The sequence below is a fragment of the Aulonocara sp. 'chitande type north' Nkhata Bay genome, linkage group LG15, assembly GCF_057382095.1.
Source record: "Aulonocara sp. 'chitande type north' Nkhata Bay isolate Kocher_YH1m ecotype deep benthic linkage group LG15, A_spYH_male_GT1.1, whole genome shotgun sequence".
Classification (NCBI taxonomy): domain Eukaryota; kingdom Metazoa; phylum Chordata; class Actinopteri; order Cichliformes; family Cichlidae; genus Aulonocara; species Aulonocara sp. 'chitande type north' Nkhata Bay.
In genome coordinates this window covers 22,469,339-22,494,227 of record NC_141358.1, presented here as the reverse complement: position 1 = coordinate 22,494,227, position 24,889 = coordinate 22,469,339, and the positions used below count along the sequence as shown (strand labels likewise).

Here is a 24,889-nt window from a genome sequence, read left to right as displayed (position 1 = left end):
TAATGTGCGGATGCTGTTTTCTTTTTATGAAGTATTAAAACAAAAATGATAACACAGGTTAACTAGTAAAAAAATAATACTGATAAATGATTGCATATAGAACATAATGAAACATAATGAAACTTGCAAGTAACATTTTATTTTTTCATTTTAGCATTTTGAGTTGTTTACAAAAACACACTGGTTATGTTACAGACACAGAAACAGGTGTTTTCTGCATGTATCCAATGTCTTATAAAGTATTTTTAACTTTGTGTGAACAAAATAATAAACATAGAAATTAGAGGATTCCTGGAAATCAAACCTGAGGTGATGATTGACCTGAAGTTTTTTTTGCAGATTTTATTCATACTCACAATTTGCCTCATAGCATGAGACAAAATAATGGATAGACTGTTGCATCAGACTTTACACAAGTAGGTCGGAATATTTTAACATCAACATAAACCGTTACAGTTAATATTTCACTGCACTTCACGGTTGACACTCTAAAGCTTTCAGCACAGTTGGCGACACAGTTATGCTAATCACCTCCTGTCCTTTGTTCTTGTAGGTCTCAGTCGGTGGTGGAACCGGGAGTCCTGAAGCGACCAGACAAAGTCAAGAGCGAAGAAGACAACATGCAGCCGCTGCTTTCGCTGGACTAAACCGTGCAGTCACAGCTCAAAAGCATACTCAAATCAATATTTACACACACAAATACACTGACTTACTGTGCACAAGCAACACGCGCCCTGAAAAACACCTTTCTCCAGGAAATGCTGCTGCTGCTACTGTTGGATTCACCTTTTTCTCCAAATCATGGAAAAGCAAGCAGCAAGAGATGAGAAGGACGTTTCCTCAGACTTAAGGGCATCCTAAGAGCTACTGATGGTGTTCTATATATTTATTTATTTAGTTATTTGTCAAGTGCCAATTCCAGAAACTGTAAATTAACGTCTTTAAACAATCCAGTATGGAGCAGGGAAGAGACACTCAAGAGAGTGAGTTGTGAAAGTATAGAGTGTTTACTGCACTTGTACAGGATACAGATGATAAAGAATGTGGAAAACTGATCATGAAACTTCAAAGAGGGCTTGGGGCCAGAGCTCTTGAGCTACAGTTTTTCCTTTTTTTGTACAGTAATTTGAGGAAAAATGCCCCATATGGGCAAGAAGCACGGCTCAGGATCTGCAGCAGTGATGGCGATCAACTTGTTTAACCTCCTGGACCCAAACTGGCATACAGGCAGTGGGTTTACTGGGAGCTTATTGGGTGTTTACTGGGGGTTTGGCATCTTTCCTTTGAAAACAATGGCCGAACTCTTGGTTCTCACTCCAGTTATCTCTTGGAAAAGCAAACCCCCCTTTACGGTAAGAGTTGGCTCTATGTATCATTTGGTTTTTTTTGTTGTTTTTCTTTTTAGTCATTCTCTCGCTTGTTTCTGACCCATATGTCACAGAGCACAGTGCTGTCTTCTGCCATTAGGGATAACACAAAGCTGCTGTCTCTTATTTTTAACATAGACGCACATAATTACATATTTGTTTGGGAGACCAAAGATGTATTTTCTGAATTTCGATGGACAAATAAATGAGGCAAAACTTTGTAGAAGCAGGGAAAGGCCAAGTGTATTATCTTCTCCTGTGACGTTGTGACACATTTGTTGGATGTAATGACATTAACGAGCTTCTGAAAACATATTCCCATCATTTTAACACGGTATGCGTATTAGATATTTAGAGATTAAAGCATCACATTGGTATGTTGTTGACCGATTATTTCCTCCTGTATACAACAAAAGCAGACTTTTTCCTTTTTTAAATGATCCCAGGCTGCCATTCACAGTTTTTAAATCCATTTGAACTTATTATTAGTATTTTATAAGGCATTTAAAAACCAGCTATTTGTCGTTTGACACCCTATAATTACCAGATTAATCTGAAGAATTAAAATGCCCACATCACTGTTTGATGAGAAAATTATTCCATTACCACTGTCAGGAAGTGCAAATTTTATCCTTTTTGTGTTAAGTGTTTGGTTTGCAGCATCTTTAAGGATACCCTCTGAAGCATGAGAGTGCTGTTAGAACATCCTGACAGCACCTGAATGCACCGAGACATTTTCAATGAGGTAATTGGTTAACTTCAATAATTTAACAATTCAGCTGATAATGACACACAGTGATTAATAATTTATTAAATCCTGGATTAGAGTTAATTGTATTGTTAGAATGGCTGCAGTTATTTTCTGTACAGGGCAGTTAAAAGGCTTGTATTAAGTCCTATTTCAGGCTATCTGTCACTGAAGTGGTAACAGAGACTGCACTTGACATTTTAAAAGGATATTAAGGCAAACAAATTGTTAATGACTAAAGTCAAAACCATCCCTATAAACAGATATCTGTATAATAATATGCATGAAACCATCCCTTGTTTCCAACGGATAATCACATTTGAGTTTGTATGCAGCCAGGTAAAAAGTCAGTCAAGCAATCAACTGTAGTCTGATGATAATGTCTCTATTATTAGATGTCTTATTTCAAAGATTCAGTTCAGCAGTCCAGCTCATAGGTTCACCAACTGTAGTCAAAGTAATACCAGCTGTCTGCTGCATTTGAACCCTTTAACATCCTGAAGCTCTGTCCAGCAAAAAAAACCCAAATTCCCCCATGTGATGTTCCGCTTGTTTTACTTTTGCCTCTTTCACTTTGTTTATTCCACCCTTTGTGTTTTTTAGATGGAGAAGGCTAACTATAGATACGAGGAAATAACGATAACATAGTGCACTCAAAATTATGATTTTTGAAGTGATCCTCCTAAAAAGAATCAGTTTAAACGCTGATGATGTCATTATTATATGTATGGCACAGTCAGCGTTTACTCGAGTTCAGAGAAAAGTGTAACTTTCAAGTGCAACATTTTATACTAAATTATAAGATTAATTACTTTAGCAGTCAGAAACTTTAGCAGTCCAAACTGTCCTTTAGAAAATAGTATTTAAACTGACACAGTTTGTTAAGTTATGTGGAATTTCTCCATGCATGTAGCCCTGAAGCAGTTTGACATACTTTAGTTTAGGTTCTTCCACATCAACTATTCACCTTGGGCACACGAAGTGCAAAGGTGTGACAACCAAATGTTAAGAAGGTGAAGAGCACAGCGGGAAGGAAATACGCGCCTCTGATGGGCAGAGCAGCAGAGTGAGGCTGGCAAACAGACAGCCGAGCAGATCACAGAATAAAGGCCGGCAGGCAGGGGAGCGTGAGGTGGCCCGCTGCAACGAGAGCAGACAGCTGAAATGTTAAACTATCACACCAGCGCACACGACATGTCAGCCCCGCTTACCGCAGCTCAGAGGCTCTACAGGCTGTATCCTGTGCAAAGTCGAGTCAGACTTGTTCTTAATGGTTTCTCCTTCGGCTCAGTGTGATCCGTGTGCTTCCACTGAGGTTTAACATCAAACACAGAGAGATAATAATCTGGCAGTGTGATGGCGATACTGTGTTTTTACTGAATATGTGATCAGCCTGATCCTCTAAGAGCAGACAGTAGCTACAGAAACAGTTTGAATAGGCTGTCATGACACATATTATTGTATGATTAAGTCCATTGTAGGGTCTGATTCAATTTTTATTATAAATTCAACCTTTGCTGCATCTACTGCTCGAACTTTGTGTTCAAGGAGTAAATGATTTATTTTCAGAAAGAGGCACATAATATAGAGTTCAGACCAAACCTAGATTTCCACAAGGTGTACAGGTGTATGATATATCTGTGCAAGAATTTTGCCATTTGTACAATTACTCATTGTGACAAAATCCATAAAATATACAATGGGTTCAATATTTTTTTCATGCAACTAAAATGCTGTGGAGCTTATTTGGAACCAACCCGATTAGTCATCATATGCTAAATGCGTTCATTATTTCATTATATAACTGACCTTGGATCTGTAAATAATAATCCACTCATACTGCTGCCAATACATAGTCATCCTAGTACGTCAAACGTTGTCTTTTTGTCTGTGCTGTCGCACAAATACCTAAAAGCTGCCCTCTGACGTTGGTAGCTTGACACATCGGCTGTGGCAGAATGAGACATGAACAGACAGTGGTCCTGTTTTTGCAGAGCAGCAGACAGACAGTGGTGGAGTGTCCACGTTTTATTTTGCTTCGTTTGCACTCACTTTTTACGTTAATAGGCTGGTTAGGTTTAGGCATCTCAAACTCCTTTTTTAGTCCAGTTGGCTAAGACGATATCTTGATAATATATGCCATTTGCAACAGTAAGCCTGGACATGTAGGTAATCCATATAAATCTGATGAAAAGACGCATTTTAGAAGCACCCATACATAACCACTTGGGTGTGACAGACCTGTCTCAGTAGCTGTTGTATTATGGCACAGGTGGCAACGAACACCGTGTGCATAACTGTGAGACTTCAGCTGCTTTCTCAAAATGGCAATATTTGATGCCCAAGGAAGTAGAAAGGAGTATCTCTCCTGACATCCCATAAAACCAACATCAGTATTTCCTCTTTTGTAGATGGAGACAACTTAAATGAGTATATTTTGCTGTGTGATGTAATTGTCTTAGTTTGTCACCAAGTAAAACTACTTAGAAAACCACAAACAGTACAAGGCTTCTAGAAAACTGGCCGATGTAATTGTTTTAGCATCAGTATTTGGTTTAATTATAATGCTGATATTTGTAGACAGAAAACAAGATCTTTGATTTCCTTTAATAATCCGCTTGTAGTTCTACTGACCAATCATGTTGAAGCATGTTAAAGGCTTGTGCTGGACAGTGGAGAACAAACACATACTTTTAACTACAAGCTCTAAACCATAGGCAATTATTTGAGATTAATTCAGGTTGTTACTTGCTTTTTAAAAATTCATATTTAACTGTGTTTTAAAAGAAGCACAGGGAACAGTCAGATATTGACCAGTGTCCCCAAAATCGATAGATTCCCAGATTGATTCTGATGTCGCTGACAGCAGTAGTGCTTTTGCAGCCACAGTTCTTAGTTCAAATGCCCCTGTGTTCTCTTTCCTGAGAAACAAACATTGTTGTCAATATATTTCTCCCATTTTAAATATGATTATGGAATAAATACAGCAAAAGACAAAGGTCATCATCATTTATTTCTCATGTACTGCAAAATTTGAAGGTTGACATACCTGCTAATTTGTCTTTTTAAGCTATAACTGACCAATCACTGTTCAGGGGATGGATTAATGAGAAGATCAGTTCTCTGTAAAACCCAGTTTAGTCAGCTACAACTAAGTTTTTCTGCAACTGCTGCTTGCTGGGTTTTTGTTTCTGAGAGTCAATACAAGTCAAGTTCAATCTAGACATTTTTATTAACAACAGCTAAAAAACATTTTTTAAAATGATCATAATCATCTCTTCAACATTGAACTCTATTAAAAGGAAACTGCTTTTGATACACTGCAATGATTGCATCATTAAAAGTCATTTTAAGGGAAGAAACATAATATGTGTTATTTGAACTCCTTTTGTGAAGGCAGCACTCTTTCTTTACAGGATTTTAGTGCCAAAGGTCTCTGTGACTTCTCGGCGCTTATGACTGTGACAAAAAGGGTAATAGGGAAGAAAATTATAGAAGATTGCACTGGCATCATTATCTGAACCTGCACACCGTCGTATTTCCTACAGAAAACTCCAGATATGCTATCAGCCTTAATCACAAAATGGCGCTGAAGCAGTAAAGAGGCAGCGCAGAATCAGACATGTGAGATGAAAAGGATTAGGTAAGCGCTGCATACCACAACTTCTGACTGACAGCCATGCTTCTGTGATTACTTTATCCAAATTCACCTGCAGAATAATTGCAAATACAAATTTAAAAGTACATTTCATTCATGTGAGATTTATTTGCAGTCAACCCAGGTTAAGCCTAAATGTTTTGCAGCAATCTTTGAAAACATCAAAGCATCAAAGATTGGAGGAAAATGTGATCCACTTAAATATCATGCTTTGTGTTACAGACCACAAGTCACAGGGGAGGGTTACCACATACCTGCTTGGCTGTTTAATCATCCTTTTAATTCACATTTTAAGACAGCAACTTCATTCATCAGTGACATCTGATGAGTCGTTCAGACGTTGGTTAATAATTAGGATTAATACATAAGGCATGGTCCATGTACCATGTATGCAGATGATAATAATTCTGACAGCGGAAGGCCTCACTGTACTTTGCTGTTGCATGTTGATTTGTTCAAACACCCACTTTCACACAGTTAATTACTCGCAATGTAATTACATCAACTCCTGCTGTTTTTCATCTTTAACAGGAATGTAATGGTTTGTAAGTGCCAGTGTAGCTAAACAAACTAAACAGTAAGTCAGACGATGGGGTTAATATTCAACTAAATAACGCCAAGTCTCCGAGACTAAAATGGTTATCCTGCAAGAAACAAATCACAAAACTATGGATGGTGCGCCATTATTAATTCATTTACTGGTTTATTTTAGTCTTTCTCACAAATTTACAGCTTTAACCTGGTTTACTTCCCTGCCTGGGTTCATTCTTCAGTTTCAGCACATTTCATCACAGCAGCATTTCACAAATGTGTCCTTTTCTGATGTTTGTTGTCAGTGCTGGAATTAGTTCACTACTAATGAGGTAAAAGTCTAGATTTGTTATCAGTATCAGTGCAGATGTCAAAAAACAAACCTGAACAGTATTTTCAGACCATTCGAACTTAGAGTATAAATGGTCACAGTAGTTACTTGAGTAGACCAACTTCTGGCAGTCATGAGGATTTTTCCAAGAGCACTTTGCAAGTTTAAAATTATCAGTCACACTCCAAACAACAAAGTCTAATCACCTTTTGTTCACACTACAATAGAAAGCTGTTGTCATCATGTGTTTTGGTTGCTGGTTTTGTTCGCTAGATGTTGTGGATATATTTTTCACAAAACTCATGCAGTAGAACAGAGCCAATACAGTCTGAATAAGAGATTCAGGAGAAAATGTAAAGATTACTACCATAAACGGACACACACACACACACACACACACACACACACACACACACATGGTCACTCACACAGCCACTGTAGATGCTTCCAGTTGTTAGGATAAAAAGTTTACATGAACTAAACATCTGTATACTGCTTGAATATAGCTAAACTGTATCTCACTCAGAGCGTCCTGCAGGTTCACTGATTATTTTTAAGGTTAATGTTGGTATCAGAGGTTGTTTTGTTCAGTTGTAAATCTAAATAGAATGAAATGAGACACAGTGTTTTATTACAGATATACTTTATCGGGTGATGCTTTGTGCTTTACCACACATGCAAGACTTTTTCTTTTCTCTTGTCAGTATTTTATTAAAATTGCTATCTATCTTGTTTATTACACAGATTGTTGTATGAAGTGTATACAGAAATATGAGTTTAAGATCTGTTCTTATTTAAGAAATTCAGCATTTCGAATGTTATTTCTGTGTTATTGTTATGTCATTCCTTCTGATTCTTGGATCAAAGTATTGCTGGGCACATTCAGACACCAGCTATAAGAGATGTAACAGTATATCAGGCTTTGGGCTTTTAAAAAAATAATCATCCCGGAAGCATTCATGGAGGTCCTCAAATGTTTGTAATTTTATCTGTCATTTTAATAAATCTGAAGTCAGCAATCGTAAAAAACAAAACAAAGCAAGAGCCAAATGCTGCTTTTCTCCCATGCAACATATCATTTCATGACACGCAAAAAAGAGAGACATGAATGGGACATCTGTGAATTCATTTCCAGTCTTTTTTTAACTACAGAGAAGCCCAAATCTGCAACATGAGTTCATTTGTTCTTCATTTAATTTTGAGTAGCTTAACTAATCATAATTAATGCCGTATTTGCGCACCACTGAGCATGGAACGAGCTCTGCAGGAGTTGCAGATGTATCTGCAGTTTTCAAGTGACTTTGCAGTTTGAAGCAGGGTGAATCACAGCTCAGATTGCAGCACTTTATCAGCTCTTTGACACCTGAACTTTTCTTTTTTTTAAAAAAAAAATATGATTGCTTTCTTTACTGAACAAACACAATGATAATCTATAGCCAGCATCAGTTTGAAAAAAATTCACACCAAACAAAAAGCTGCTTTTGTTTATAGTAGCTCCAAAGTGTCACATTTATATTTGTCCTTTCACCAAAGTAAATAAAAAAGCTAAAATTTTCACTTCAGTCAGAGTGACTGAAATCACCATCCAGGGACCATTAAAGGGAAATGCATCTTAAGGGTTAATGTGCTGATAAATCCCAGCAATACGATTTTGCTCGGTGTAAAGTTAACAGCTTTTTTCAGCCAAAAAGCCACACAGAAAACAGGCACCTGCAAAACTAGTGTTGACTTCTGTAAATGATTTAGTTTCTATAGTTTTCATCCACAGTTAGCATATATAATTCTGACACAATGCGGATATTAGGGGCAGATTTAGTTTAGTTGGCTGTTGAGAAATTCTCCATTCATGCACAACAACAAAAGCAAAAGGGGACAATAAGCTTGAAATGGGACATTTGTGATTATCTACCCCTGCACGCAGATCTGACAGGTTTTTGTCTTTGGTAATTTTCCACCTGCTTCATGTACTTTATCATTTATTTAACAGGGTTGTTTATATTGCAGTGTAATTTTATTTTAACAAAGCAATAGAATAGAAATGCACTTTCTGATCTTCCTCAAATAAAAACCAGATTTGCATTGGGGAAAAGCAGCCAGAAAGCCAACAGATCAACATTTCACATGTTGATGTGCGTGCTCTTTAACATTCTTTAACAGATGAAAATACAAATTTGAAAATGTTCCTTTTGAAAGCAGGACCACACGTTGTGACCATACTGCATGCAGCTATCACTTTCCTATGAATACAGTAATCATCCAATGTTGACTTCCACGATGGCTCCCTGTGTGATTAGAAGCATATTTGATATGAAAATACAAAGCTTCCATACTTTGAGTGGCATTTTTCAAATTTAGGACAAAGTATGTAAAACAATGAAAATGCAAATCATGCCTGTTTGGCAGGTAGTAGAAGACAGGACATTGCCATCACTCATAGAAATGGTTTTGGGGTACTGTTGGCCTTCATTTGGTTCAGACAATTGAGTCTAAATGGCTTGAAAAATGTGTCTAGTTTCAGTAATGTACATTAAATGTTCTCTGCTTTGTGTGCCTCTCTGTTTGACAGGCATCGTAAGCCACGTTGATTAGCATAACTTTGTTTTCCAAGATAACGGATGTGTAAAACTGGCAGAAGTCGCAGCACGTGTACTGTATAGATTGGGTTAATTAAATATCCACATGAAGAGTTTTGTTCCAAAGTGAAGAGATAAAAATCACATTATCTCTGCATATAGCATCATAACGTCTAGTGTGGAAAAAGTTAAACAAATCTTTAACAGATGTAATAATCAAGTTTCAAGATGATATTCCTGTTCTTTTGAAATGAAACTCTCCATCACAAGTTTCGTCAGTGTGCTGTGGACTTTGTAATGATTTATGGACCAGCAATGTTTATTCCCCACTGACTTTGACTAATGTTTGAGTTCTCTCTGCCAAAGCCACTTCTTCCATTAGAAATCCAATGTATTGTTTCTTATATTTAAGTATTTGTGCATTGAAGAATTCAACATTAAATGTCATTTTTTTAAATGACTGATAATTGAAAATGAATGCATACCTTTCAATTTATTTGATTTTCCTACCAATGTTATTTGATTGTATAGTTACAGTAGGAGGTGTAGGGAGACCAAACTACAAATGAATTGTGAAGTTATTATGGAAAGCCAGTATATTATAGGAGCAAAACGCTGTTCAGTTAGCAGGTGTTAAATGTATTAATGTCCTCAAAGACAATTTGCTGAAATGTAAAATGATCAAAATAAACATGGACACACGCAGATCTTTTCCCTGGTTACTTTTCTGTTGTTTCTGTCTGTTTAAGTTTGACCTCTAAGAATATCACAGCATTTGAGCAGATGTCGCCATGCTTGTTGAAGCTACAGAAATTCAGTAATCAAGATCAATTTCCTCTGAGTGAGTCTGAGGACAAAGAGGCCACACTTTCAAAAGAAGTGTCCTCACTAAAGTAAAACAGTACTTCAAAAGACTTTCGTTTGACTCCTGTGCTCCTTCAAGTCGATATGAGCACAGTACATTACAGCTTACCCATTCTTCTGCTCTGGTACCATGTATTGCCAGCTGGTCTGTTACTGGCCTCAAACATATCCGTGGCAGATTCATACTGCATCCCCGCCCGCTCTTTGGCTGTTATGAGATCCCCTTTTAATGCCATAAGGCCCCAAAACCAGTTGTAATGGTTTGTTTATCCACACCAAGGAAAGCAGTGATAATTGGAAAATCGTGTATTTACAGTCATGACTTACTGTATCTATTTCAGTTTGCCCATGAAATTTTATGCTGTATTTTTCAAAACATTTGTTCTCATGATCTTTGTAGTAAATGTAAAGGCTAAAGGACTTTTCACACTGGACAAGTAACCTATTATTATTGCTGTTCACACAGACCATATACGTTTTTGAAGACAAATTTGCGACATGTATTGCGACAGCTGATTTTTCGCATGTGAATAAACAGATCTGACCAGTCAGATTGTGACTAGCTCAAAATGTGCACCAGTACTGAATTACAATGATATGGAAATAATACTATTTTATAGACTCTGAAATTAACTGCCTCCCCAGGTGTTGTCCCAATTCTGCCAACAAGAGCTCAAACGACACTGACATCCTAAAATAAGAAGTAGGTAGATCAATCCAGATATCGATAGTATCGATACCTATCCTGGTATTGGTATTGGATCAATTCTAGCGTGATGGGGTGTATACTTTTTTCTGTTCTCTAAGTTTATTATGTGACCCACTAATGTGTGTTAGATAATTTATTTGTAAATGAAAAGATGTTCTTTCTTATGTTGATTGTCACATTTATTTTATATATAGCCTAAATTTAACTCTTGTAAGCCCGCAGGTTTCCATTTGTGTAACTTTAAATCCTGATAGAACAGAATAAGCTAGAGCAATCATTTTTTGCATTACTTGCATATCGTGCATTCAACTTGTCTCAGGTAGCAGTGTCCTTCCACTAATGGCTTTTACAAAAATTATGTAAAAAGCACATCCAACAACAAAAACATGATCCAGAAATACACTTTGCCAATCTGATCTGATCTGTTCATAGGACTTCTCACGTTGGAATAAAGTTCATCATGCTGTCAGCAGGAACTATCTGCCATTACCTGTAGAAATAGGGAGTGAAGTCATTTTTCATGGGAAATGCAGTTTTTTCCCCTCAAAGGCCAATCAAAGGTCCATTAGTGGTATTGGAAGTCATGTTTGACTTTGTGCCTTCCTGCTTAGTTCATAGGACACTTAGTAGTTTGATTCCACTGTTGGAAACACAAACAGTTTGACTCAACTGTTGTTTTTTTAATTCTTACATTGTATTTTTTTTTTTAAATTCCTGTTTTGATTTTGGTATCATCCATCAATTCGCTTCTGCTTATCCTTTTCAGGGTCGCGGGGGGCGCTGGAGCCTATCCCAGCTGTCATAGGGCGAGAGGCGGGGTACACCCTGGACAGGTCGCCAGTCTGTTGCAGGGCCAACACACAGAGACAGACAACCATTCACACTCACATTCATTCGCACATTCACACCTAGTGACAATTTGGATTATCCAATTAACCTATCCCCACAAGCTGCATGTCTTTGGATGGTGGGAGGAAGCCGGAGTACCCGGAGAGAACCCATGCAAACACGGGGAGAACATGCAAACTCCACACAGAAAGACCCCGGCCTGATAATGAAATTGAACTCAGGACCTTCTTGCTGTGCAGCAACAGTGCTAACCACTATGCCACCGCGCTGCCATTTTGGTATCATTCCAGTATTTTAATTACTATTTCTTGTATTTTAATTCTGGTTACGGTTTAATAATTATGGAGTTTTTGACTCATCCAGTCCTGGGTTTGAATTGGGTTTTCCTCTGCTTCTATTTATCAGTTTATTTCTTGTGTGTTCAGCTCCTCAGTGTTAACGTTTACAGTCTCGTATTTCTGCTTGTATGCTTTTATCCACCAGTGTGTCTCTCTCTTCACATTTGGTGTGACCATTTTTGTGTGTCCAGTTTTTTTGGTTGTTTGTTTGTTGTTGTTTTTAGTTTTGTCACATTTTACTTTGTTAGATTTCTTTCCTTTTCTTTTTTTGTAGTGTCTTGTTTTAGATTTTCCTGTCTACTAATTTTTTAGATCACTTTTCACTGAGCCTTGTTCCACTTTCATTTCTAATTCCCAGTCAGTGTGTATAAATAACCTTTTCTTTTCCAGACTTTAAACTAACTTTAAAGTCAGAAAATAAAAGATTCAGCATGTACTTAGAACTCACAGAACACATTAACACTGTGCTTCTTAGCTGGATTAATTAATATGTAAGCAGAGGTGGTTTAGTGCTTGTTATTTATTTATTGATAGGATGGAGAGTATGAGTTCTTGTAGGGTGGGATACACCCTACAACAACTAAATACATCACAGCCCATCAGTATAACAGTGTTTCTTTCTATACGAATTATTCCATATATAGCAAAGACAGAGAGAGAAATGCCCCCTCATGGATATCTTCAAAAGTTTATTCACGTTTTGACACAAAAACTGCATAGTGGTAAAAGTTTCCTACATAAGCACAGCAGACTCAGTGTTGTCCCTCCAATGATATTATAGCTTGAAATGTCAGTTATGACACTTAACTGGCTTCTGGAAAGTGACCGAGTGAATTAAACACATCTGCTTTATAGTACATGCAGCAGGTAGTTCATACTTTCTCTTAATGAAACATCATTTTCATACATCTTTGATAAAGCACAAAAAAACATCTTTCATTTAAAACTGTTTTTTGACCAAACGTGTTAACTAATTTATTATTATCTTTGAGAACTAATGGAGTGACAAGTCTCATGATAATAAGAAATTAACTATTATCTACAGTATTTGTACAGCACCAGAGTGACTGCTTTTTGTGACACTGCAGTCTTACTTGTGTGTTACAAAAAAGCAGCCTTGAATTTAAATAAATGACATTATCATGCAGAAAATATTACAATTTGTTAACAAAATATATCCTTCCAAAACAAAACAACCTCAAACTGTATGTTGTGGAATTAAACTTTTTTAAAGAGTGTTAAACTGCACTCCAATCCCAGATGAAGCATCTACAAGAAAGCCAACTATTTTTTATTCTGCTTGGAGATCGCAGATCAATTAGATTGTCTGTGGTTTCTGATAACTACAAACCAATAAAAGAATGAAAGACAAATATGACAGCAACACATCATAGTGAAATACAGTGAAGCAAAAGTGTTGCACTACAGCTTTTCAGAAAAAAAAACATGCATAAGATCAAGCAGATCACTTGCTTTTAACAACACCATCCAAACGCATGTACTTAAAACATAATCAGGGATGTAGAGTAGTCAAGTTGAACTCAGCCTTACACCTGTAGGCTCACATGAATATGTATGAAGAACCTGGAGTTACATTAGATAGAGCTCTGATGTTTTTGTGTGTTCCTTCTGGTTTGTTTTCTTGTATGAGATCACGATTTAGCTCACGTTAAATTACAGTTAATAACACTTTAAAACATAATTACAGCACATAGCCACAGTTTATGCTGTAATTACTGTTCATTTTATATGTTTTGACGACCTTCAGAACACTGAGGCACAAGCAGACTACTGCTGAAATGCCCTTCTGGAATATGATTAATCAAAACACCAGTAAAAACCACATTTTAAGGTAATAACTTACTCCAACTAACACTTACAACACCTACAGTCAGTTGCAGCAGTACATGATGTCAGATCTCATTAGGCTTCCTTACCACTTCAGGACTGCTGACCTCACCCCTGGAGGGTAATACTGAAACCTCAGGGATACACTTCACTTCAGACTTGTTTATAAAATTAGAGTTTACAAAAAACTTTACATTCAATGTTCTGTTAAACTCAGGAATAAAGAAAAATGAAATGAAATAAACTAAATAAAAACAAAAAAGAAGTCCAGAAACCAAAATTATGGACTTTCACCTAAAAGGGGCAGGTCCTTCTTTAATGTTGCAACACACTAGTTTTAGTCAAAATGGCCACTGTGCAATCTTTGGCAACAAATTATTGGCAAAACAAGTGATGAAAGTTTTCAGTCCATATCAGTAAACATCACTTTATTTAGAACTAACTCTTAAAAAAGAACAAAAAAATATTCTAATTATGTTATAAAACTGAAGTATGACTCTTTTTAGTCTGCAAAATTTAAACAGAAGTTTTCAAGTAACTTTCTCTAAACTCACCTCTAAATTCAATGTCACCAAATACAGTTTAAGGCTTTTAAAAAAAAGAAAAAGTTACAATACAGTTGGGAATAGTAGGTACAATGGTGAGTCGGCGCTGCAGTTGATATCTCATAGCCAAGAGGTCTGTAAATAATTTGCATTAAATTGTATAATCTGTGCTGCATCATTAAAAGTGCATTTTAATGAAAGGTAACAATTTCACAGTTTAAAAAAGTATGAATATATATTGAGTCCTTTTCTATCCCCAAGGTTTTCTTTGGGTTAATAGAGAGTCTGATATCAATATGGTGCATTGAGTCATTTTGGTAGAAACTCTGTAACTACACTCAAGGACAGCAGAAATGTTCTGCTGCATAGTTTGGCATATTAGCTAGATGACTAGCTAGCAAGCTAGCATAGGGAAATATCTGAATCAGTCCACGACAACAAGTAACACGAAGATCAAAGCATCTTAACTGCTTTAAATGTGGATTATGAGGGGAACGTTGGAAAACTTTCACCCCTCTAAGAGGTCCCTGGCCCTCATAAGTTCAAGAAACTCTGGTTGAGCCCCCCTTCACTGCCATACCTCAAAAAAAAAACTTTTTAATAATTGATGTAGCTCAATCCACAGGGTCATAATATGGTAAAAATGCAACAATATGTCAAAAGCATTTTTAAAACATGGACTAGCTATTAAAAACTAGTAGTTTCGTCTGTCTTTAGGAACTCACTCTGTTAAAAGGTGAATGTGACAGCACAATATGGGCAAGGGTGGGTCATATCCCAGGATTAAGCCCAGCGTAAAAACACCTTTTTTGGTTCTTTGCATCAAGTTTTCATTCAGTAAGACGGCAACAGCAATCACTGGTGATGCTCGGCAACAGTTTGGCAGCGTCAACAAGGCAGCCATGTTGCTATAAGGCACAAAACCAGAGCTATGAATGACTGAGGTAAAAAGAAATATGACAAGATCAGACTTAATAAATAAGCTGATGGTTAACACAAATGACATTCATTCAGTGTAGCAGACATCACAGTGTCTCATGAGTTGGTCACATCAAAGTTGTCCCTGCCTCTGAACACGATGAGTTAAAGGAGCTGATACTTGTAAGTAATTAGAGGTCATCTGTGATAAAACACATAATTACAAGACATTTACTATCCAGGAATTGCACTTCATTTTTAAGATAAAAGCACAGCATTGCAATCTTTGGCTTTAAAAGAAAAACAAATCAAAAAGAGGTTTTCTGAATTTATTAAACCTAATGAGGCGCAACAAAAACATTTTGCTGCATACTCATATCCTTTATGGCCGATAAACCACCACCGAAAAGCCCATAGTCCCACATATAAGCTGCTTCAAGTTACACAGAGAACCTAGACTATTTAATAATTATTGTATATACACAAGAAAATGTTTTGTTTTTTTTAATTATATCCCCTTTTTCTTACTTAGCTATATGTTTCATTTAAATATGTTTCTTAATTGGATCCAAATTTAATTTTGGAGCTTCGATATGTGCAATGAGACTGCATTGCATTATTGAGTTTGTATTCATAGAGATATACAAATCTTTTCAGTGCCTCTTGAATGTTAGAAAATATTTATTTTTTCAGATTGTTCTATATTTTATTCATCTACTCTGCCATTTCTGGTTACCCTAGTATCTCCAATACACCACTTTGATTGGAGTCAGTTAAAATTAAAATGTGGCATGTAACATATTGAAATGAACCTCTACAAAAACAAACAAACAAAATAAAACATTAGCAGTGAAAGGTAAATGGCCAACAGTTTCATGCTAGATGTGTTCTTAATATGTCAAGAAATATGTGTGCATCAATCACAGCATGCGCCTACGATTGATGAGGCTGATGGATGTTCAGTGACAGGGATGCTGCTCAGATCAGTGTGGGAGCTCCTGGGATTTGACCCTCCAACATTTGGATTCTGTTCTATTGCAGATGCAGCAAAGCAGCAGAAACAAACACGGGGCATGGTTACAGGAACTGAAAATGCAGTTATTTATATAGAAAACTGGAAAAAATACTATTCAAATAAATCATATTTTGTGAAATGTATTTGCATGGGTTTGATACCATTAACATATATTATGTATATAATTCAATGTAATATATTTTCCTGTTGCAAATAATCTTAGACTTTGAAAATAAACCATTCAAAGCTGTTTAAGACAATAAAAGCTTGTCTTAATAGAGTATAAGTGTTTGCTTGGATATAAACTAAACTGCCTTAAATTTAAATTACTGTTAAATCTGATAACGGGCATCATAGAGAAAGTAACACAAAAGTCAGCTTTTTATATTACATCCTAAGTTGTGACCCATTTATCCCATTCTAAATTAAAAACATGCATTATGTACATTATAAATACTATTTATAATTAAAAGAATATTCACAAGATGGCATTTTTCTAACTGAACATAGACATAGTAGAGCAGCATACGCAGAGGGTAAAATGGGCAATATTAACAGCAACCCCAGGAGCTCAACCACTAAAAGAATATTTCAATAAATTAAAGACAAAGTAAGTCAGTCCACTTTTTTTCTCTCTCTGTGATCATCCTCTTAATGTAAAGCTAGCACAGATTCAAACACCTCCCCCTGCTGGATGGAAAGATGCAGTGCTGTCAGATATAAAGAAAGGCTTCAGGTGGTCCTACTGCCCAGACGCCTTGGCTGCTCTCTGCTGCTCCAACATGGCTCTGAGTGCAGGAGACATCATGGTGGGGGACATGGCTGGAGTGAAAGGTCGTAAAGGGTACTGGGCATTTTTGCCAGGGACATAAACGCACTGAAAGAATCTCTGCCCTGTGAAGACAAGATGAGATGGAAAGAGGTTGCTTACAATAAGATCTGTGGATAGATTTGTACTGTGCAATTATACGATTACATGGTGTGTTCAAACCACACATAAAGCAAAGTTTCCAGACCAGAAATAGAGGCCAAGCTGGCATCACTGTTCGTGGGCACTATATGATTTAAGTTCACTCTTATATAGGGACAGAACCAAAAAAAGACTAACTGGTAAACTCCCAAAATCTGTTTTTGTTTAAGAGGAAGCAGTTCTGGCGTTAGCGCTAAGGCGTTAACATTTCTGGGTTACAAAATGGTCCAAAAAACCCACTGATGTGATGCACAAGTTCACTTCACAATGGGTTTGAACACAGCCTTAGCCGCCTTGATTAGAAACACCCACACCCACCTATATCCTTCTCCATATACAAATATTAATATCGGCCACAGTCAATGAAATAAGAACCTGAATAAATTTCACCAAGTCTTACCAGGTTTCTTCTTGTCTGTAATATTTTCTTCTTTCTTGGGATCTTCTGCATGCAATAAAAATAAAACTTAATGAGAATATGAGATTGTGCTTCACACTGAGAGAGAAAGAAAACAGAGGATAAGTTTCTACATGCATGAAAAAAGAGAAAGGATAAAAGACAGGCTGGGTTTCACTCTTTAAACACAGTGATGTTCTTTTGCTTGTTTTTGCTGCTTCAGTCTCTTGTTAAAGTCAAACTAAAATTAAACTTTATTTGGAAAAGCGACCACTTGTTGCCACTTGTCATTTGCAAATAAAAATACATTTAAATGTAATTTTTCTGCAACAACCACATCACCCTGCATAATTGTTCAAACCTAATAAAAGCCACTCAGCAGGTGTTGAAATAACATGCCTCAAGAGTGGTGCTCAACAAAGAGTAGCCTTGTTGCTGCTGAGTGTTGTAAAGGGAAAGCACCTTCTCATTCTCAGGATACCAAACACTGCTGTCCACAACAAACCACTGACCTCTCCATAATCTATGGAGAGACTAGTCTGTCACCTGAATAGCCATCGATGGGCAATTGTAAAGCACCCTTTGATGTTACATGTAACTAGATATGCAGCATGTGCAGGTTTAATTTTGTGATGAGGCTTTTCATAAACCTAACCAAAAGGAGTTTAGTGACTCAAACAAAGCAAAATAAAAAAGTGACTGAAGAGTAAGTAAATCATCAACTAAAAACAAATGTGATGGAAACCAAAGTTTATTGGCTGACGCACATCAGAGTTGTAGCTCTCTAAAAGGGGACCATTAACAGCATTTAACACCCTATAATAAGAATGAATTGCAGCAAGCTACACAGTACACACGTCTATCAACATTGTATCTAGTTCATAGTGAACCACAGAACTTGCAGACTGAAATCTCTTAGAAATCCTTGTTGGTGAAATGTCACCACTCAGAGACACAGTGCACAGAAATAAAAACATTTGGCAAAGGCAAGTCTATGAACACCAGGAAGGATATTTAACTCACATTAATTTGTTTACTCATGTTGTTGCTCTAATTGCTATTTATAAGGTTGTTTTTCTTCTTGCTTTACTGTTAGTTGATGTTTGCATTAGAGTATCATGACTTTGTTAAGTTGTATAGTTATATTTAACTTAAACGTAACAATGTGTGCGTGCATTTCCCTGCTAAATAAAATATAAGTAACTTAAATCAAATGAAATGAAATCCTCCAAAAGAGGTTGATTTCTTTTGGAATTCAGTCATGCATAAAACAAACCATACAACACAAATACTGGCTAGTATTGTCTATATAAAACGATTCTGGTTTGCTTCTTTTAAGTGAAGTAAAGAAACCAAAATCAAAGTAAACCTCTGAACTTCAGTCTGAACCAAAGAAACCAAACTACTTTTCATCACACCTGAAGAAACAGGCACTGCTGTGTCAGATGGTAGCAAAGTGTGAAGTTAAACAGGGCAGTGGGGGAGTGTTTGTAATCCACTGGATGATTCAATAGGAACAGAACACTAATAACCCAATTTAATGGGTTTTGGTTCATGGATTTAATCAATCCAGCTAAGTATAAAATTGTTGCCATATTCATCAAAGGCCATAATCTCTTTCAATAATTCAAGGCGGCTCAAAAGGCTTGTAATCTTGTACCAATCAGCTCATCTCATTAAATTCTAATCACTTGTGATCCTAATGTCATTAAAGCCATCGTTCTTTCATACTGAATTATCCATTGGAAAGATGGTGAAAATTTACAGAATACCTCAGGCCTTACAGGAAGCTGTTTTCTCATTTTCTATTGACAACAAGCATATGATACACAACATGAATGACAGAAAACAAAACAATTCATAGCACCACTGTGTTTCTTTGTAATACTTCAAAATGTTTATCCAGTAATTCAAGAAGCTTTATCAGTTCAGCTAACTTGTATACTGTAGCTTACACTGATGCTGGGAACTTACATTTAAAGGCATTATGAGGAAAACAATTCTGAGAGTTAATTTATACATTTGTCGATTTAGCTGTTGATCAGGATTGTGTGAGTGCATGTGCTGATGTACAGACTCTTTTTGTGAAAGGACAGCTTATTCTAATTTCTATCACCCTCCTGAACATTATCATGGCTGCATAGCTCCCAACAATCTTTGCTGCCAACAATAAAATTAGCAATCTAAACTCATTCTGCCAGATATGGCAACATGTTTTAGGTATCATTGTATGAGGGAAAAAATATGCATATAGTAAAACAAGGAATTGAGATTGAAATACACTCCTGCTCCTTTTACCCAGAATTTCAAAAGTATACTGAAGAACAAAATGCGTTGATAGTAGAAAGCATTTTTCTAGTCTTTTATGTTTGTCTGCATTATTTTATTGTCACCAACCCCTGACATGTAGCCATGTCTGCCTCTTCCTTGCGAGAAGAGACAAAGCAAAATCTCTGATGCATTCAGTCAGATTGACAAGCAAGATGACAGAGAGGAGGGTGTTTACATTGCAGAAGTATTCATATTATTTTGTGCCTAGATGATGATAACTATCTGCCAGCTTTGAAAGAGCGCAGCTTCACATTCAGAACAAGCACAGCAAGGTAAGTACGGCTGATGAGGAGGACAATGGTGTCGATGCTACAGCTCCAAAACCACAATGTCTAGATTTTACCAAAAACTGTCAGTGTGAGGGAAATTAACAAGCGTGTTGCTTAATACATTGTTGATATGGACTATTGAGTTGTCCATATCAACTCAGTAGGTAGGCTCGGCCCCTCGGAACAATATGATAAACTAAAACCAAAAACGAACTCTAAAGAACTCAAAAGTCTTAATTCCCACTAATGTTGTAACATAACAGATGACTTTTTTTACTTGAAATAAAACTGGATTCTAACAAGTTAACTTTAAATGTATCCCAATACTGACTACCAAGAACTGTTACTGATGACAGATACCTTACTAGCTCAGAGGTCATATCAGTAACCAAAAGAGAACCAGGAATGTTTAAGTCTCTAATCAGCAGCACTGATAAAGCCTCTTGAATGAAGCACACTCCACTGAAATTAAACTTCTGGAAACACAAATAATTCTAATAAGTGTCAATACTCTCTATGGTGACTGGAGATTATTTACTGTGCATATAGAAAACTTTCATGCTCGAGTACTTACCAGTTTTTGATGCCTGTTTCTCTTTTTCTAAAATTTGCAAGGGGAGAAAGGAGCAGCTAAGCCTTCTGAAATATACATAGCACTCATTAGATTCACTTCTAATTCTACTCTAAAGCCATACCTTGAGTCTCTTTGACAGATTTCTTTTCAGCCTCCTCTGCTTGGCCTGTGAGAGGAGAGACAGCCCTATTACAGCCTGCCAAATAACTCTCTGTAATTGTGGTGTAAATTCAATATTCTTGCAATATTATTCCCTTCTCGGAGTAATACAGCTTGGCATGTCTCTAATTAGAACTTTATCATGCATAAAACAGCCCATTTTATTCACATAATCTGCATCTCAGAAAGGGGCGATTTTCCCTGAAAAATGCCAGCAGAGAACATGAGTATGTTTCAAACACATCTAATTTGCTGTAGATGGTTTTTACAAGGGTACAAACATATACGCTTGCACCTTCTCTTCCTGTGTTTCACTTGATCAGTTTAGCTTCTGAGAAACATGGATGGACATGAATACTAACAGTGAATGTGAACATTAGACTCTTTCAGAATGAGGCATGACTGCAGTTTAGAAATTCTTCATTTCCATCCTCTAATTAAAAGACATTTTTCAGAGGTGTTTTACTCTCGGCATGAATTCCACCATAGTTAATTTGCCTTCCAATTTATCAAAAGGGTGTACATTCAGACTGGTTATAAGACTTTGTGGTTCAAATTTAAAGAATACAACTTTTACAGAGCTGAAAGTAAAGGCAAGAAAGACAGCTTGTTAGATTTTCCTGTTTTTAACAAGGTAACAAAGATGGCTTGAAACAGCTGAGGGCTGTTTCAAGCCTGATACATACATTTGTATGTATCTCAGTGGTCTCCAGAGACTAAAAGATGAATGCTGCTGGCTTTTCAAATCCCCTGTTTTTGTGAAACCAACAGTTTTGTGAAACCAAAAGGTCAAAGCCCTAACTTTCCCACTAATTTTGGAAATCCTTCAGGGAAAGCACAAGGTAGACATATTTGTTTCTGAGAGCTGTCCAAATACAAGCAACAATCATCTCAAGACAATTACAGTATTTATTTATTCATAAACATAAACTAAAAAATGTTTTGTTTTGTTTGGGTTTTTTTAATCAGAAAAACAAGTTTGCCCAGTTATTTATTCTGTGGCTTAATGACTGTAACTCTAATAATGATAAATAATCTAGTCTTAGCTGAATATACACAATGTGTTCTGTCATTCTGGCAGATTATGCACTAGCATTAGGACACTGGCACAGTGCAGTGCTAATATCGTACTCCAAGAAATAACAATCATATTTTAGACAGTTGTGAAGTTTACATCTGGAGATCAGAGTTGGCGGTGTAGTAAATCTGACCTGTAATGTTGAGTATTGAAAATTTATTTAAATTTGGGAGAGAGGGAGAAGGGATAGAAATGTTGCGCGGTCCCACAAGTGGGACACTTGGTCACTACTGGCATGTTAGCATACTAATGGGTTAAAAGGACTATTGTGCAGTCTCAAAGTGCTGCTAGCATGCTGTAAATAAGCTAAGCTTTAGGGAAAATTATTGCCACATTAAAATATAAACTTACTTTTCTTTGCTGCCAATAATTTTGATCTTGGCTTGGCTACAAAAACAAAAACAAAAGTAAAGAACTACAAGTTTTAGGAAAGCTAGATATTTTGGGGCCCTCATGAAAGAAACACAGACCTGGTTCAGATCTGGCAGGTTTCTCCTCGTGGGCTTCAGAGGTTACATTTGCCCTCCTGCCAATGTCAAGTCTCGGTCTCAGTCTGAGTGGCTGTGGACGTGGTTCTGGATCTGTTTGATATGAATTTGAACCGAACCAAATCATCTTAATAAACAGAAATTATAATGCAGGGGTAACTGGGCTAAAGTTGATGATTAAAAAAAAGATCTTCAACCGAGAAGAAAATCTAATTTTCGTGAACTCATGCACGGTCTGAGTTTTACCTGTCTTTGCTGTCGATGCCTTCACTTTGCTCATGATAGGTGCCGCTTTTGAGGGGAGCAGAAACAATTAGTTCCCAATCATCTTTCATGAATTATGATTGGCTTTATGCAAATTAATGAATGTCAGTGAGTGCCGTCACCTGTCTTTTCAGAGGCTGATTTCCTCTTCTGTCTTTCAGCCGCAGGCTCTAACGTAATGAGGAAAAACTCGTGATTAGCAACTTGAATAATTTGTTTTCTCAGTCAACTATTAACTTCTACTTCACATGAAAGAGAAATGTGTTGGACTGCATTTGATTTTTTTTAAATATTACAAATTTGACGAGATCCTAACGTCTAATCATGTTTACCTTTCTTAGGAGCTGCAGCACTTTTAGTTTTATGTTTTGCAGATGGATCTATGCAAACAAATTGGAACAAAATACAACAGAATTAAATATATAATGTTTCATTTTCATCATTTATATGTCCCAATAACAACAATAAAGGATATTTTACCTGTTTTTGCCCCTGCATGAATTCTGATTTTCTCTTTTTTAGCAGCTGCCACTGAAGTAACAAACACATAAGAAGAACATTACACTTTTAAAGGCAATCAAAATGCATTAGAAAGTATAGATCCATAGATACCAGATCACCTTTCTTTGCAGTGTCTGCTTTGGTTTTGTCTTTCAAAACGGCAGCATCTAGTATTGAAAAAATACATGAATTTATGGTATCTGTATCTTGGAAAAAGGTTTAAATATATATGAATATTTATAACAAAGCACAGCTATAATTACTGTGTGTATCACTTCTAACAATGTGAAGTGTGTACCAGAGGAAACACCAAATTATCCAGCTGCATACATGAATTACCTTTCTTTGTTTTCCCTTTGGCTGCTCCTGGCTCTGAGGGGATAATTGCAGTGAAATGCCCATGCCAAGTTAATTTTCTTTAATTAATGCATTCATATAGCACACAGTGCTATTGTACATCACTGTTATGTGCTGCAGCTGTCGTTTGTTATAGTGGATATTCTAGTTAGCTGGCAAATTAAGTATTTAGTGGATGTGGAGAGCGCTACAGTACCTTTGTCTGAATCAGCAGCCTTTGTTGTTGTTTTTTTTGCTGAAAATGACAAGACATTAATTACTATCACTGATGTAATTGTGATAAACACAACTTTCCACAAGAGTTTAACTTCTTAGTTTGTACCTTTCTTTGTGGAGACAGCAATCACGTCCTCCTCAGCAGCCTCTGGTTCTTAAAGGGGAAACAGTTGTAGGTTTATTTACTTTGTAGCATAATTTGAATTATATTAAAGTTTCACAGAAAATTTTAAGATTTTCAGGATAGTGTGGGGTTTTTTTTTCAAGTGAAATGTATTTATGCTTTTATGTATTCATTTATTTATCACACCTTATTCAAATATTTACTTATCAACAACTCTGTTTAATTAGTTGCACTATATTTTTAAGCCTCATTGATTTATTTGATCAGATTTTTGTGATTTTCCTCCCAAAACCTGTGGAAGGTGAGTAGAAAAAAATCTGTATATTTAAATATTTTTAAATGAATACCTTGAAAACAAGAAAGAACAAGAAAACAAGAACAAGAAACAACCATTTCAAAAGAAGAAAGAAAATAAATAGACATATCCTTCTCACCTTGAACCGGAGCATCAGCAGGCTCAGCTTCAACAGCTGGAGACGGGACCTCAGGTTGGGCAGGAGCTTTTTCTTCTTCTTCTGCAGCTTCTGGCTGTACAGGCTGGAGTGGCTGAACTGGATCTGGTGGAGGCGGCATCACAGGCTGAAGTGGTGGCTGATATGGTTGATACTGTGCGTACAGTGGATGCATTGGTGCTGGCGGAGGCTGTTGCTGATAAATGCCCTGTGGGGCTCCGGGCTGGACAGGGTGGGCGGTCAGTACAGGAGCAGAGGGAGCTGAAAACAAAAACAAATACGCCTTTAACCTTACAGCAGAAGTCATTGAGCAACGGAGATTTAACTGTGACTGCAAACAGTACCAAAAAGTGAATACCTGACATGGTAGGAGGAGGGTAAGGATTGTCTGTGACTATGTGATGAACTGCAAGAT

General features: G+C 36.7%; 2 protein-coding genes across 7 annotated transcripts in view; one reads left to right on the top strand and one right to left on the bottom strand.

Annotated features, from left to right (window-relative positions):
* LOC147313048 (clavesin-2) overlaps nucleotides 1–17,924 on the top strand; it is a 55,505-nt gene extending 37,581 nt beyond the window's left edge. For 2 of the 3 annotated variants that reach the window (XM_086265001.1, XM_086265000.1), the window contains one exon: nucleotides 554–9,919. In XM_086265001.1, the coding sequence (XP_086121127.1) occupies nucleotides 554–647 (94 nt within the window). In that variant the 3' untranslated portion in view covers nucleotides 648–9,919. Of the gene's footprint in view, nucleotides 1–553; nucleotides 9,920–11,547 lie in introns of those variants that run through there. The other variant, XR_015125140.1, reaches the window with a different exon arrangement.
* LOC147313047 (uncharacterized) overlaps nucleotides 8,006–24,889 on the bottom strand; it is a 35,990-nt gene continuing 19,106 nt past the window's right edge. For 2 of the 4 annotated variants that reach the window (XM_086264994.1, XM_086264995.1), the window contains 16 exons: nucleotides 24,833–24,880; nucleotides 24,457–24,735; nucleotides 24,005–24,052; nucleotides 23,879–23,917; nucleotides 23,665–23,697; nucleotides 23,445–23,492; nucleotides 23,305–23,355; nucleotides 23,157–23,204; nucleotides 22,947–22,994; nucleotides 22,807–22,851; nucleotides 22,543–22,653; nucleotides 22,424–22,459; nucleotides 20,957–21,001; nucleotides 20,836–20,862; nucleotides 17,665–17,709; nucleotides 8,006–17,188 (listed from right to left, as the gene is read on the bottom strand). In XM_086264994.1, coding sequence (XP_086121120.1) covers nucleotides 17,037–17,188; nucleotides 17,665–17,709; nucleotides 20,836–20,862; nucleotides 20,957–21,001; nucleotides 22,424–22,459; nucleotides 22,543–22,653; nucleotides 22,807–22,851; nucleotides 22,947–22,994; nucleotides 23,157–23,204; nucleotides 23,305–23,355; nucleotides 23,445–23,492; nucleotides 23,665–23,697; nucleotides 23,879–23,917; nucleotides 24,005–24,052; nucleotides 24,457–24,735; nucleotides 24,833–24,880 — 1,103 coding nt within the window. In that variant the 3' untranslated portion in view covers nucleotides 8,006–17,036. Of the gene's footprint in view, nucleotides 17,189–17,664; nucleotides 17,710–19,433; nucleotides 19,467–20,835; nucleotides 21,002–22,423; nucleotides 22,460–22,542; nucleotides 22,654–22,806; nucleotides 22,852–22,946; nucleotides 22,995–23,156; nucleotides 23,205–23,304; nucleotides 23,356–23,444; nucleotides 23,493–23,664; nucleotides 23,698–23,878; nucleotides 23,918–24,004; nucleotides 24,053–24,456; nucleotides 24,736–24,832; nucleotides 24,881–24,889 lie in introns of all 4 variants that reach the window. The other 2 variants (XR_015125137.1, XR_015125138.1) reach the window with 1 other exon arrangement.